The 14,852-nt window shown below is 39.2% G+C and overlaps 1 protein-coding gene across 1 annotated transcript in view; it reads left to right on the forward strand.

Annotated features, from left to right (window-relative positions):
* mmp17a (matrix metallopeptidase 17a) overlaps window positions 1–14,852 on the forward strand; it is a 112,464-nt gene that overhangs the window by 62,238 nt on the left and 35,374 nt on the right. The window contains exons 2-3 of the mRNA XM_086300505.1: window positions 1,960–2,092; window positions 3,623–3,758. Coding sequence (XP_086156631.1) covers window positions 1,960–2,092; window positions 3,623–3,758 — 269 coding nt within the window. The remainder of the gene's footprint in view (window positions 1–1,959; window positions 2,093–3,622; window positions 3,759–14,852) is intronic.

The raw sequence follows: 14,852 nt of genomic DNA on the forward strand, positions 1-14,852 counted from the left end.
CACCCAGGTGACACACATATTATGTGTCAACTGTATCAAGCCAAAGCTCATATGCCATTCAGTATTCTGAATCAGCTCTTTTTTTATGTTTATTTTTGCCTCTCATCTTTCTAACCTTTGTACCACAGCAAAAGTGAACATTATGTCTCAATAGCAGATCTGCCCTCCAATATCCTTTTATATCCAGTTGCAGCCACCTGCCGTGAACACGGGTATTAAAAGCAACAAAATCGAACACAGTTGCTTCAGTTTTATTGGTAATGAAAAGAGGGCTGTCTGCCCGACATTTGCCAGGACATAAAAATATAAGGTAGCATTTATACGTAACCTTAAATTATAATGTCCACATAAGGGTAGGGTCTAAATATGGGAAGCATTCAGATATTGTAAGCAAACACATGAACAGCTTGTTTCCTCTAATATAGAAAAAAAGGCTTTTATGAAACCCAAGCCCTTGACGACCCCGCCTCAATGTGGGTGGGGTCGTCATATAACATTGACAGAAACACAACACAATAATGGCGATGGTATACCTGCTGCTAAACCAATGGTAAACGTCTACATCTCATCATTGGACCACAGCGTTGCCTCAATGCCAGGTTTCAAAAATGGCAGGTTTGATTCCTGTGAAGGAGTTGCTCTCAAGACCTATTGGCTAACGTCATTCCCTGACCAATCAGTGAATTGCAGTCTAATGAGGGGACAATTTCAGCCAATTTCCCATATATAACTATAGAAAACTCTAAAAACCAAGTCAAGTCAAAACCTTCCTTTCCGAGTGGAAATACTGGTGGAAATAAGAGATTGTAGAATCAGCGGAAACACCCTTCAACATTATTATGAGTATTAATGTTGCATGGTTTGTCCATCACAGGGACAAGTTTTTGGAATGGCACAAATATGACAGCCAGCTGATCCGAGCAGAGTCAGGCAAACCATTTTATATATTACATGTCTAAAAATATACATCTGAATATCAGATTTTTACATCACCAAATATCAGTCAAATGGGTCTTAAAAATCCTGTTTTTATGTTTTACCTTGTCTTGCTATAGCTCCTTGTTGCTCCTTTCTGATGAGTAGTGATCTAACCATTAAAACCGTTAAAAAACAGATTTGTCAGACCAGCCATCAGTTCACGGAAATTGAGGGTTTGAGCTGAAATGGATACCTGAGTGTGACGCACTGAGAGAAAAAGGAAGAGGATGGATTTAGCTGCAATTTAAACTCATGATACACAAGATCAAAAAATAACCTTCGGAAAGTTTTCATAATAAAATTGACAGAGCATATCTGAATTAATCGTGGTACAGGACTCTTGCAGTGCATGTTTCGACCTGTCATAAAAGCATTTATATTTTTAAAAATGATTGCATATAAATAAGAAACATCCAAGATCCTAATATTGTGCATACTGGCTCATTGTCAGCGAACAGCTGTTAATGATATTTGTTTTATTACAAAACAATGAGGCGGGGCGGGGATTCCCCACATTGTCGTCTACTGTTGTTTCCACCAAATACAGGGAAATTAAAGTGAAATTGCAAAAATCTGCCCCCCCCAAAAAAATTTTTTCCTGCAAATATTTAATATTTCAGGCTTTAAGGGGTTAATTTATATATATTACATAACATTTAAATTAATTATTTCACACCTGACTTGGTTTAGTCAGATGTTAGCAAAAGAATTAAAGTTTGCTCTCTGCCATTCAAACATCTTGCAATTAAAAAAATGCTGACAAATAGTGTCTAAATTTCTGTTAAGAGAAGGAAAACGGTTTTTCATTTGTTGGACGCACAAACAGTTGCACAGAAGCAAAAAGCTCTTTTTGATCCTAAATATACAAATATGATTCAGTAGAGATCAAACTGAAGACGGTCTCAACATCTTTAGGGCACTTGAATATTTTCAGGTGCCTGGAGTGACGACTAAACTCTGTGTCTTCTGTTTCCCTTTCAGGACTGGCTGAGTAAGTTTGGGTACCTCCCACCGCCTGATCCTGTGACTGGCCAGCTTCAGACCAAGGAGGCCCTGACCAAGGCCATCAAAGCCATGCAGAAGTTTGGAGGGCTTAAGGAGACTGGAGTCTTGGGTATGTGGCTAGGTTGATTGCGAAGCTCTGCTCTACGGAAGGAGCACTATGGCTGGTTTTATATGTTCACTGATACCAGCGTATGTAAGAGTAAACGCCTGCGGAGGAAAATATAAGGTATGCCTTACAATAGAACGCATTCCTACCAACAGAAAAGCAACAGAGGCGAATCAATAACGCTTTGACACAATAACCACCGAACAATAAAAAGGTAGCTTTTATTTCAGTTCTTATGTACTGAAAAGCATTATATTGCACAGCTGTCTCCATGTCATGAGACACCTTGTAAGCATAAATCATTCTTGCTGCCGCACCACGCAAAGCAGAATTACAGTACTGCTATGTACCTACTGTACTGTATGTGATTGATAACACTGGTATGTCTGAAGCGGAGCAGTATATTGATTAGTGTGGGTTTTACTGTTCGCTCTCATGTGAGGCCCTCATAGTTTCCCGCGGTGCATATTGGCAGTCTCACTCACTCGCACAGACGGCAATTCTCCTCTACAAACAAAACTCTTTACAGGCTACTCCCTCGCACATACACAAATATAGAAGGTAGAGAACAGGATACTGTATGTGAATAATTTGCTAGCCTAAAGCGCTGCTTCTCAAACTGTGGGGCGTGGACAGCCATCTGAGGAACATGATGTGATGCTAGGGTGAAGCTGAACATATTTAATGAATATTTATTTAAGTAAGACTCAATTATTTGGGGTAATTATCAGTAAAATGACCCTTTTTTGTGCTTCTGTAGTGGGGAATGCCAGAAATAACTGTGGATTTGGAGGATGTTAAACTTCTTCCTGGGATGAGATACAGTCAATCAATCTTTATTAGAAACTCAAGATCCAAAAAAATGTATAAAGAAAAGAATCAGTGTCCTAGAAAAATACATAAAGTTACATAATACTGTTCGGTAACTTTGTGGTGATCTGTTGTTCAGACAAAGCATCACAGTTTCATTCAGACATACCCTCTACTTTATCAGAGATAGCTCCAGCGCAGGCACAGCATTTCCTATACTCGCAAGATTGAACAGATGGTTCAGGTATCAGCACAATCCATTTTAGTGTCTCGTCACTGTGCAGAAATGCTGCTGTGGTTGTGGTGGAATAAAAAGAGCTGCTGCTGACTTCTGAAATGCAGATCATGACTGCGCTACATGCGTATCCATAAATATCACTAGTTCTGACATAATAGGTTTGCTATCACGACTTTTACTCAGTAAATGCCTGAAGGGGAAGTTGGGGAGCATGTATATGTTTTGGCCCAAATGGCTTCTTGCAGCCTTTTGTTCAGTCAGCTGTGTACGTATATGTGCTCATACAGTGTAACATGACTCTCAACTACTGAAGCATTCATTTTCAAACAGATGTTGAACAGTGATGGATCACATGTCCTTATTCATGCGCAAGCATAAAATGCATTCATACACTAGCTAATTAGTTTTCTCTAAAAATAACATGGTAACTGTGCCATGTATTTGAATTAGTTTATATATGTGCATGTATCTCTTCTGTCCTGCAGACCAAGAAACACTAGGGCTGATGAAAACACCCAGATGTTCTCTGCCTGACGTGTCCGAGACAGAGGGGACAGTGGGACGCAGGAAGCGAAGCTTGAACCCTCAGAACAAATGGAACAAGAGACATCTATCCTGGAGGTAGGGAAAATTAACAGGACGCTTTAAGGTGACACGCAAGCGTCGTCGCCCAGATACAATAAAACCAGCGAGTCCACAGACGGTGAATCCTTATTTTCATTCCCAGTGAGAGTAGCTATGTTAAGGCAGTAATGTATAATACAAATATGAAACCTAAATAGGAATCATCCTAATGATCAAAATAAATTCCCTCTTTCTTCAGATGTGATGCTTTTATCTGTCTGTAACCATATAGATAAATATTAGCTTTAAGGGATTTTTAGAGGTTTGTATGAATTTCAAGTCCTGCAAATGATGCATGATCCTTTTTTTTAGGACCTAGACCTTATTCTGTAAACCAGGGGTCCCCAATCCCAGTCCACGAGGGCCGGTGTCCCTGCAGGTTTTAGATCTCACTCTGGGTCAACATGCCGGAATCACATGATTAGTTCATTACCAGGCCTCTGGAGAACTTCAAGACATGTTGAGAAGGTAATTTATCCATTTAAATCAGCTGTGATGGATCAAGGACACATCTAAAACCTGCAGGCCCTCGTGGACTGGGATTGGGGACCCCTGCTGTAAACGGTTACAAACCACTGAAAGCTTAGAAGTGCACCCAGCTCGTGAGGCTGGAAGGAACATGCCACTGGAAACATTTGCTACTTATATTTGACTGTTTTAACTATAATATAGTAAAAATCCTCTCTCAGTCTATTTAAAATGATTTCCCATCTGTGCATGCTTTATTAGAACAGATTAGATGTCCCTTATTAAAGTGGAAAACTTTGGTGTTTTTAATTGACTGAGAGTATTTTGTAAAAATAAATAAATAAAAAGAATACATCGAACTTAATATAATCAGCAAACGTGTCTTTCTTATTAGATCATACACAAACCTTTGTGTAAATTATTCATAAAGTTTTCATAAATGAGACAGGGCTTTTATTTTTTTTAAGTCTTCAGATTTAATACCGATGCCTTTTTTATAATTCCTAAAGAGAAGGGTCACAGTCTGCTGTTTATACAGTACATGATAAGATAATATGGGCATGTTAAAAGCAGCTGGGCCATCTGTCAGGGATCCAGCTTAGTGTTAAACAGCAGAGGAGGAGGCTGTGAAACATATGGTTGGCCTGAGCTGGTTCGCACACGCCATCGGGAGATGATCTAAGGTAGGTGGTGTGTCAGCCGGTTTGTTTTAATCTGTGTGTGCTGTGCAGCAATAGACATCAACCTAAAGAGCAGTGCAGGGGAAGAGAAAACGAATAAATAAACATTTTGGTACTACATATGCACACATAAACAAAGAGTAACACCCACGCTCTTCACTCCCATGTGTGGCTGGATTTTTTTCCCTTTAGAGATGGGAGGTCTTTTGATAAATATCCCCGAATCACCCTCTGCTTATTCTCACCCACTGATATTGCTGTGATATTGGCCTGCAGTGAAGCTGCTGATGGAAGGAGTCAGCCAAATTATTATTTTATATATGACATATTGGCAACGCTATACTTTATTATATAGGGTTGGAATGGAGGTTGTGGAGTTGCTAGTCTAAGTATTAATATTTTAAAATGGAAGAGAATAACAAATAAAAATTTGTCACAGTTTATCAGTAGAAATGTCTTAAAACTGCATTCTGTCTAATAGCCTGCAGGGGGAGACTCTTCTGCCTGCAAAAAGAAGTCAGTTTGTATAAAGGTCTGAGGGAAAATGACTCCGCTGCTCTCTTAATCTATTATTAATGCATTCGTGTCCTCTGAGTTACAACGCTTAATTGACACAGAATGAGATTCAGTTTGTAAATTGTGGCCCGGTTTAGGTAAAAACAGATGAGAAAGCAGGGTATGCTTTGTGACTAAGCATGCTTTTCCTTCCCTTGATGGCCTAACTGCTCAAATCAAGGCTTTTCAAAAGATTCACACACCAATGAGCAGCAGCAAGGTGTCTGCGTGAACTTAAAATACAGTCTATGCATGTAGTACAAGTACAGATTTTACACTTGATTTTAGACATGATTTTACGTTTGCGTTATAGAGCTTGAGAACAGGCTCAAAAACAGTTGAGGCTGGTACTGCTTTGTGCTACTTTCATAGGATTTTGCAGGTACAAACTGTTTTTTGACAGCTGATTTCTAATTATTTGTAATAATTAGATAAATACAACATAAATATCAGTATGTGCATATGAATAAAGTAGCAAAATATATGTGAATGTTAATCAAGGGTTTACACAAAGGTTTCTTTGTGTATGATCTGTTGGGTAAACAACTATTGGTTGGCCAAGTGTTTTTATGTCACTTAGCATACAGTAGTTATAAGTTTTGCTTTAGGGAGAGTGTGGCATGCAGGACAGATGGACCACAGCATCCTGCAGAAGGATGATGAAACAGGCAGGGTAATAGATCTAAGGTAGGACAGAAGGAAAGCAAAATGAAGCAAGAGGTGGTTGGAAAGCAGGACATCAGGGCACTTGAGGATTGAAGAAACAGGTCGATAAGCAGGAATTTTCCACTGGTGGGAGGGCTGAGCGCGCAAAAGGGACTGTGGGTGAGCCGTGATACTTAATAGCAGAACAGAAAGTAAAGCAGTGTGTAAAACGGAGTTAGCAAGATGAAGATGTCTGGGTAATTGTGAGCTGCACAGTGAAGTATTTGATTATAACCAATGTCATCCATCCTTTTTCTTAGCTGTGTATCCAGTTCAGGGTCATGGGTGGGTGGATAGCTCGTCAATATAATATTTTTTTTTTCAAAGATTAGCTTTTATCTAAACTTTATGAAGAAAGCTTTATTTTCACCGTGTGGTAGTGTGGCCCTAGATGTAGACCAGTCGATCCATCGGCCTTTCGACTACGCCCACAGCAAGGCTGACATTTGTGTTTAGGAAAGAATTTTTTGTTTGTTTGTTTGATTAGAACACGAACTATGATAAATTTAGTGAGTCATTAATTTCGATTCCACCAGTGAAGTAGTGCTGCGTAGCCAGCCCACATTTTAAAAGGTGTGAGAGCCAAATGTGACGTAGTGTTACATTTCCGTGGAAGAAAATTGTGCCAGGAGCTTTCCACTTTGCTACATTAATAACAGATTACTAACTCAAGTTGATGTTGGAAAATCATCCAGACTTTATTCCCAGGGATTACAGGTCAGGTTTATCCAGCCAGAATCAGCTGAGGAAAGTAAGCTTCTTCAGCAGGTTTGTGGCAGCAAAAGCAGCTGCTCAGACTGCAAGACGGATGAGTTCAGGTGGATGAATCACTTGTCACCGGAGGCAGAAAGGTTACAGCTTTTTGATAACAAATTACCTGGTGACTTTGTCCCTGTGGCATCTCCTTGTTGAAATAATCCTCAGTTCACTTGGGGCTTTCGGTCAGAGATACAGCCTTTTTTTCAGGGGTGGGGTGGGTGAGGATGTAACTGCACATGGGTGGGTGGTTTAGGGGGACAAGTGGGGTGGGGGTGGTCCGCATAAGGTCTCAGATGACCTGGAAAAAGCAGTTGGCCACAATCCAGCAGCACACCGCATTGAAACCATGGAGTCAACATCTGCTTCTGGGGACCGGCATGCACATAGCTGTGAGGTCCTGCTGTTTTATGACTGGAACATTTTTGCTTTTTTTCATATCACTCAGTCTCTCTTTTTACTCTGCTTCTCTCCATCCTGCTGCTGCAAACCTTCTGCTGTCAATCACCTGCTTTATGCTGCCTCCAGCCTGGCCCTAGTTGGCTCTGTGAAATAAGGCAGCTTCTTTTTCAGTCCAGTGAAGCCACCTTTCTACTCGCAGCTCTCACATTTGTGTAGCACCATAACGCAGCCAAGATGTACTGAAAATTGAGATGTACAGACTTGGTGTCTTTTAAAAAGAAGAGGAAAAGAAAAAAGAAAAGAAACAGCCTCTGGCTTCTGCCGAGAAACAGATGGGGCAATTATTCAGGTTTTATTATAAATGCCTGTGGATTATTTGTTGATTTCAGATTCATTCACATCTAAAGAGGCTTCCATATTGCATGGTTTATCAATAAAGCTACACAGTAAATTGATATAATATTCTATATAGAACAACTGCCTCAGGCATTGGAGTTACCACAGACATTTTTCATCCAGGTATTTAGCTTAATGTAAAAAATGCACGGATCACTGCTTGCTTCTGTATTGATTTGTGTGCCAACTTTTTCTTTTTTGCCGTGATATTATGCTTCGTATAATTATCCGACTTGGAAAATCACAAATTCAAACAGTCTGGTATTTTTTGCCATCTCTGTTTAGCACCAAGGTCACCGTTTTGTTGACTCAAGAACATTTAGGTTCATCGCCAATAAATGAAGCAAAGAGTCACTGTCCCAGTCACTTGTTCCTCGATGGGATCTTAGACAATTAAAAACTCTAAAACACTGTTAAAGCAGAATCTCAATAGAAAAAGGCAATATATTGTAATTGAACTTCCTTTTTTCTCAGTCCAGTATTACTCTGGGACAATATTGCATAATGGAGTTTGTAATGGCAAAACTAATTTCCTTCCTCATTACATATTTATGACTTAGATTCGCTAAAGACTTTGAAGAAATGCTATTTCACAGCCATTTTTCAAAGAATGAAGTTTTCTGTTTGCTAGATGAGATGTAAAGCTTGAAAATGGGAAAACATCTTAAATCCCCTCAACCATTTTATTTACATGGCATCCAGGAGGGTGATCACATTACTCTGCAATGAGTAACTTTTCCATTTTCTTGTCATTATGTCCATTATCTTAAATTATGAGAAGTTCATCTCACTGCAATACACATGGAGCCAGTTAAAGATGTTAATGTATGTATAATATATCTGTCATGGTTGGTGAATGCTTTGGACCCAGGGTGCAGACCTGAAGCCAAATTAACCCTTTATTTAAGTGAAATTGGGACGATCCAACAAGCAGCAGTAACCCAAATCAAATACTAATAGCAGGGATAATTAGGTAATTAGTTAGTTAATTAGTTAATTAGCATGAGGCAATTACGAAAAGAAGACACAGGTGAAGAGAGTCAATGAATGAGACAAGGAGAAGAAAATCCAAACACAATGCACAGAAGATTATCTGGTAAAAGACTGAAGCAGGAAGTAACTAAACAGGGGACACAGGAACGCAAACTTGACAAGGAAGGGCGGGAAAAAAACCTCGGGGAAAAAACAATAAGGAAACTCAACCAAAGAAAATAGAAAATAAGCTTAGAATATGAAGAACAATATATAGAACAGAGCATACAAGGAATATAATAACGCACAAAAATAAAATATTAAACTCCAAGCTTGACTCCAAGCAAAGACCTGTCAGTTATTTGCTGTTTTTCCTCCTTAAACTACTTTTGAGCTGCTTGTGTCTTACTAGGCAGGTTTAAATTAGCCCAACTAAATGCGTTTACCACTAATGCAGAACTTAACAGTCTTGTTACTGATTTACAGGGGAAAAGTGTAACACTACAGGGGAATTACACTCAGGGTGTAATTAAATTGTCTTTGAAATTACAATGAAATTAAATTTACTTACAAATACTTACAGGTAGGTAAGCTAGAGTAAGGGGCTAACAACTAAGTTTATTTCACAGGAAACAATTTGTACAATTTCATAATGATTTTGCAGAAAATCAGTCAGTGTTTTCATAAATCACATGGTAAATATGCTATACTTTTGGGCTAGGTATAGATATGGATGATAATAGTTATAGGATAATAGCTATAAAAACGTCTGATTAATCCAATCCATAATACAACCCAGACCCGGAAAAATGCAGTGTACTTAAGATGCGGAAATATTGTTTGTTTTTCCCCAATATTACCAAGAAACTGCACAGTACTTAAAAAACTACTTAAATTTACTTACAATTTAATTATTTTTTATTGCCTGTAAAATACATGAAGTTATGTGCTACTTAAAAGTACTTAAAGTGTGTCTTTTTTATTTGTTTCCTATTATTATAGCTACCAAATTTACATATTTGTAGATGAAAATAATAATTATTATAATTTTATATCTAATCCATTGAAATTACTTTTAATTACAGGGAAATTACACCCTTTGTGCGGGCCATACTATAAAGTGTTACAAACTGAGCTTTATATATATATATATATATATATATATATATGTATTAGGGGTGCAACGATACACAAAATTCACGGTTCGGTTCGGTTCGATACTTTGGTGTCACGGTTCGATATTTTTTCGATACAAAAAAAATGTTCATGCATTTTTAATTTGTCATTTATTAAAATTATAAATATATATTTTAACTCAAAAGTACAGTTTTTAAATTTAACCCTAACCCTTGTGCGTGTTTTTTATTTTGACAGCGAATACGCACCTGCGGACCACTTATGTGCAGCCCTGGTTATATAGCTCGTCATATTGCAGCCACAGAAATTATTTTGTCCATGAAACCATAAAGCTGCACTTTCTTTTTGCCTTATAGTCTGATTTGTCATAACTTCTCCGTTTTGTGGTAAGCTTTTCTTTGGCTGTCACTTCTTCACCCTGACCTGTCTTGTTTGGCTCAGCAGAACTGAAATGCTTTTACACACTCACTCACATAAGCTCAGCGATTCTCTGCGCGATCAACCTCTCACATGTGTAAGCTGCGGGAGATTTCACTTGTCATGTTTGCATAGTAAGCTAACGATTAATAAGACGATGTCAGAGGAATTGGTGCACAAATTATCATCACTCACAGATCAGTGCTGTCGCTCTCTATACACAGTTCGCACGATTGCAAAGTGAAAGCAAAAAAACAAGCGCAAATTCAAACGCGATTTCAATATGTCACATATTGACAGTGGCTCACCGATGCCAATGACATAATTACCCAGCTACATTTCTGAAAGAATGCAAAAGCATTGACATATATTTTTCCTTCCTACAATAGCCCGACGGGCAGGGTAGCCCGACTGAAAAAATCGCTAGCCCCAGGATGTCAGGCTAGCGATATTGCAAGCCCTGTATCTGATTGAGGAATCACTCATCTTTGGAAAAGAGAGTTTATTACAGAGAAATGTCTCTTTCCAAAATAAAAGCTATACTATCCGCTTCTTCTGGGCTATATTCTCAGCAGCATAAGGAGAATCATGTGCTAACAGCTGTCTAAATGACTCGGCTAAAGTTAGTAGCATGCTTGTTGTTTTTGTCTTTGCACTAGGATGATGTCGGCGTAAATGTGCAGTCATATTCGTTGTGTTCCCACTAGTGCTTTCAGGTTAATCTCGTTGAAATGACCTTAACGCCACAACACGGCAAATCTCCGTTAACGAGCTACCGCCGATCGCCCCGTGCATGGGGCTAGACGGCTAACACGTTAACGAGCTAACTGCGCTAACACACTAGTTCCCACCCATGTAATTGAGCATTGCATGGCACATCCAACATACTGTTTTACTTTAGTCCATGACTCGCTTACCTTCAGGGTCATACGTCACATGAAAACCAAAATAATTCCAAACGCCAGATCTGAATGAGGGTGGGGGAGGTCCATGTTGCAAGGAGAGCTTAACTTCTGTCTTGCTAGCTTGCCCTGCGCTCTTCCTTCTGACTATGCTGTCTGTGTGGAGCACTCAGTGGATCTGCGCTCGACAGTGCAGCCTAGGCGGAGTAGTCGAACGCAGATTCACTGAGCGCTCCACACAGACAGCATCGTCAGAAGGAAAGTTGATAAAATAAATTACAAATGTTGTATTGTTCGATACATATGCGTACCGAACCGAAAGCACTGTATCGAACGGTTCAATATCGATACGAATATCGTTGCACCCCTAATATATATATATATATATATATATATATATATATATATATATATATATATAATGACTTTCCTTTTCTTACAACTTGGTAAGTTGAAAATGTTCTTGTTAGATGGGGAAATAAATCTCGAGTGAGAATACTTGAGTACCGGATTGGTGTTTGAAAAGCTGTTTTTTAAGCAGTAATATTCTGTGTGCTTTTATGATTTAAACATGATCACATCTATAAATCTAATGACTGAATGCCTGAAGATAAGCTCGGCTACTTGCATATATGATTTCTTCGCTTGCTTACACTCGTTTCTCCATCATTCGCTCCCCTCTCTTTGTTTTCCCTTCAACTCTATCCTCTGCCCGCCACTTAAGCTCCGCAGCAAAAGATCCACAGCCTGTCCAGCACTGCCTGCTCAGTGTGCACTTTGATGTTAGCAGTTCTTTCTAAACCTGTTCTGTTTGATTGATGTGTAAACGTCTGACAGTACACTCCGTTCTCAGGTATTTATTTGTGAGTCGATGATGCACACTCAGGAGCTCTGTTGCTGCTAAACAGCCCTTCAGCCGCTAAGCCTCTGATGACTACTGTTATAAAATAATTTCCCCCAGGGATCAATAAAGTATTCTGATTCTGATTCTGATTCTGATTATACGTTGCTGCCAAAAACTCTTACATCTGCACTTTTTGTTGTTGTTTTGTTTTTACAAACTGCTGGCTCATGCGCTCATCACTCTGTAACTGCTCGTGAGTCACGGTCTGACGATTTCAAGAAAACAGACATTTACGGCACGATCACACGGCCGTTATCTTGATCATCCACAAGCTTATTTTTTCAATGCTGACCTGAAAAATCCTTCAGTGATACGTGTGATTCCATTACTGCCCTTAAAATCCCAACCTGATGCTTTGAACACATTACACATTGAACAACTCGGGCGGAATGGATCGTGGTTATATGTGAATATAGATAACACTATATATTGCACCCAGGCTACGACCTTTTCTTTTCTCAGATGGTGCCATTAATCTTAGCACTGCAGGGATTGGAAAGTGATGATAATAAGTCCTCCCTAAGGGAGACTGATCTCTTTACAGGTGGATGTGAGAATTGAAGTGTGGTTTAATGAGCAGCTGCGGCAGAATTAGTAATGAGTGTTGGCATAGCTTTCAGGTGGTGTTTGGGGCCATGTGGCAGCAGATATGATGCCAAAAAAAGTCTGTAGACCCCACAGCTACAAATAACAGCCAGACTCAAAGTGTGATTCTATAATTTAATATCCTCCCTGCAATTAAAAAAAGGGAAAAAAGGAGGGCGAATGAAGAGTTTTTATCCCAGCTTATCTGGTGTTGGAGACATGCATGTGTGTTTAATTTGTATGAAGATATATTAAATACTTTTAAAAAGTGTATACATTACACATTTCTAAGGTCCCTATAATGCCCAGGCTCTTTGTCTACGGTACTGTCACTATCAGTTTCAAAAACACACGAGTTGATCCTTTTGTTTTTTAGTTGAATCTATGAAAAGTGTCAAAGATGGTTTAACAGGCATAAAATAGTATTTTTTCACCAGCAAGGTGATTCCCAAAGATATGTTAGTCTGCATATTTCAGCACGGTGTGCAGTGTGTCTGTAAAAAATATTGAGACAACTGGAGGACAAAAGAATTCGTAGCAGATGAACAGTAGCTGAAAGTCATATCCTTAAGAAACAGGACAAAATCCAGCAAAGACCTGACACAGGAACTGAGAGATGCATCTGGTGTAACATTTCATCCATCTACAGCAGATTGGTGTCTCTCAAGAAGCCATTCTTAAGAAAGGGAAACATGGAGAAAACACTTGGGTATGCTAAATTACAGAGGACTTGGACTGAAAATCAGTGGCAACAGAGAAATCCCAGTTTGATTTTTTTTTTCATCATTGTCAGCATGTACAGAGGAGGTCAGGAGCAAGGTCTGCAGATATTTGTAAAAAGAATAAATAAATAAAATAAAAAGACTGATGCGCTGTCAGTGTTTAGGGTTGTATTTCAACCTGTGGTGTTGGGGATTTTGTCAAAATTGATGGAATTATGAACACAGAAAAGTATCATCTGATTTTGATTCACCATCCAGTACCATTTGGAAAGCATCTGATTGGTATTGATCCCAAACACACTGTCATTGCAGGAAAAGCATACCTGGATAGAAAAACACATCATGGAGCTCTATCAGTCAAAGACTGGCCTCCCCAGCTCCCCACAACAGAACAACTGAAGCAGTGTAGGATCATCCTGGCAGAGAACAAAGAAGGCCTGGAGAAGTATTCTTGAAGACTACTTTAAAAAGAAATTACAAGACCTATACTGCAAATGTGTCAATAAACCATTGCATATATTTCCCATTTCCCTAGCAAAATATAAAGAAATGAGGGGTGGCTCAAGAATTTTGCATGCTACTGTGAAAGGAAAATAGTTACCCTCAAATGTTAATCTAAACATACTCAGTCAGTTTACACAGCTACTGAGCAAACTACCCAATCACTTCTGATTTAAATGAAGTGAGTGATACATTAACCCGATATGACTTTACCTGGGTGGAAAATCTGTGAATCTCTTTGAGGTAAATTTTCCAAAAAGTAAAGTTAAGCTTGGGTGTGTTGTAACTGTATCATACACTGACCCTAACCTAACCCTACACTGACATGGATTTATTGAGGCCAAGGTGTTTAATAAACATCATGAAGGTGTTTACTCAGACAAGATGCACTACAGAGAAATGACAACCGCCTCATTTTTATGCCCCTTTGCACCATACTGTATGTAAACACAAGCATCACCCAGAGACTCCTCAGTTCATCTGAGATGCTGGGCAGGAATGCTCTGACCTTGGTGGACTTACCTGCAATTAGCACATATACACAGACCCATACACACTCACTCACTTACAGCTCGATGCTACGCACACATTTGGATATTTGGACACTTACACACCGTCGCGCTTCCCCATCTTTCATTCTCACAAACATCCACCCAAACGCGCAGACATACACAATCACCCACCCTCGTCTGTTTGAATTAGGTCTAATAAGCAGGTGAATTGTCTGTGGAGGCTGAGCCATTTGCAGTGACCTTGGCTAACTGTGGTTAGCAGTGAGGCTCAGATGCTCAGGCAGCAAGAACAAATGGACTGCACAGCCACATTTTCCCAAATAAATCAAGGCAAGAAAAATTCTGCACTACTGTACACTGCAAGTTTCCCCACAGAATAGATGATCCGATTAGATTTTGAGGTGACTTTGCTGCATACATTTGCATATTAATAAGGAAAATCCCATTTTCAAGCTGCTATTTCCTTATTGCTTTAAA

Source organism: Aulonocara sp. 'chitande type north' Nkhata Bay, linkage group LG7 (assembly GCF_057382095.1).
Source record: "Aulonocara sp. 'chitande type north' Nkhata Bay isolate Kocher_YH1m ecotype deep benthic linkage group LG7, A_spYH_male_GT1.1, whole genome shotgun sequence".
NCBI classification, from domain to species: domain Eukaryota; kingdom Metazoa; phylum Chordata; class Actinopteri; order Cichliformes; family Cichlidae; genus Aulonocara; species Aulonocara sp. 'chitande type north' Nkhata Bay.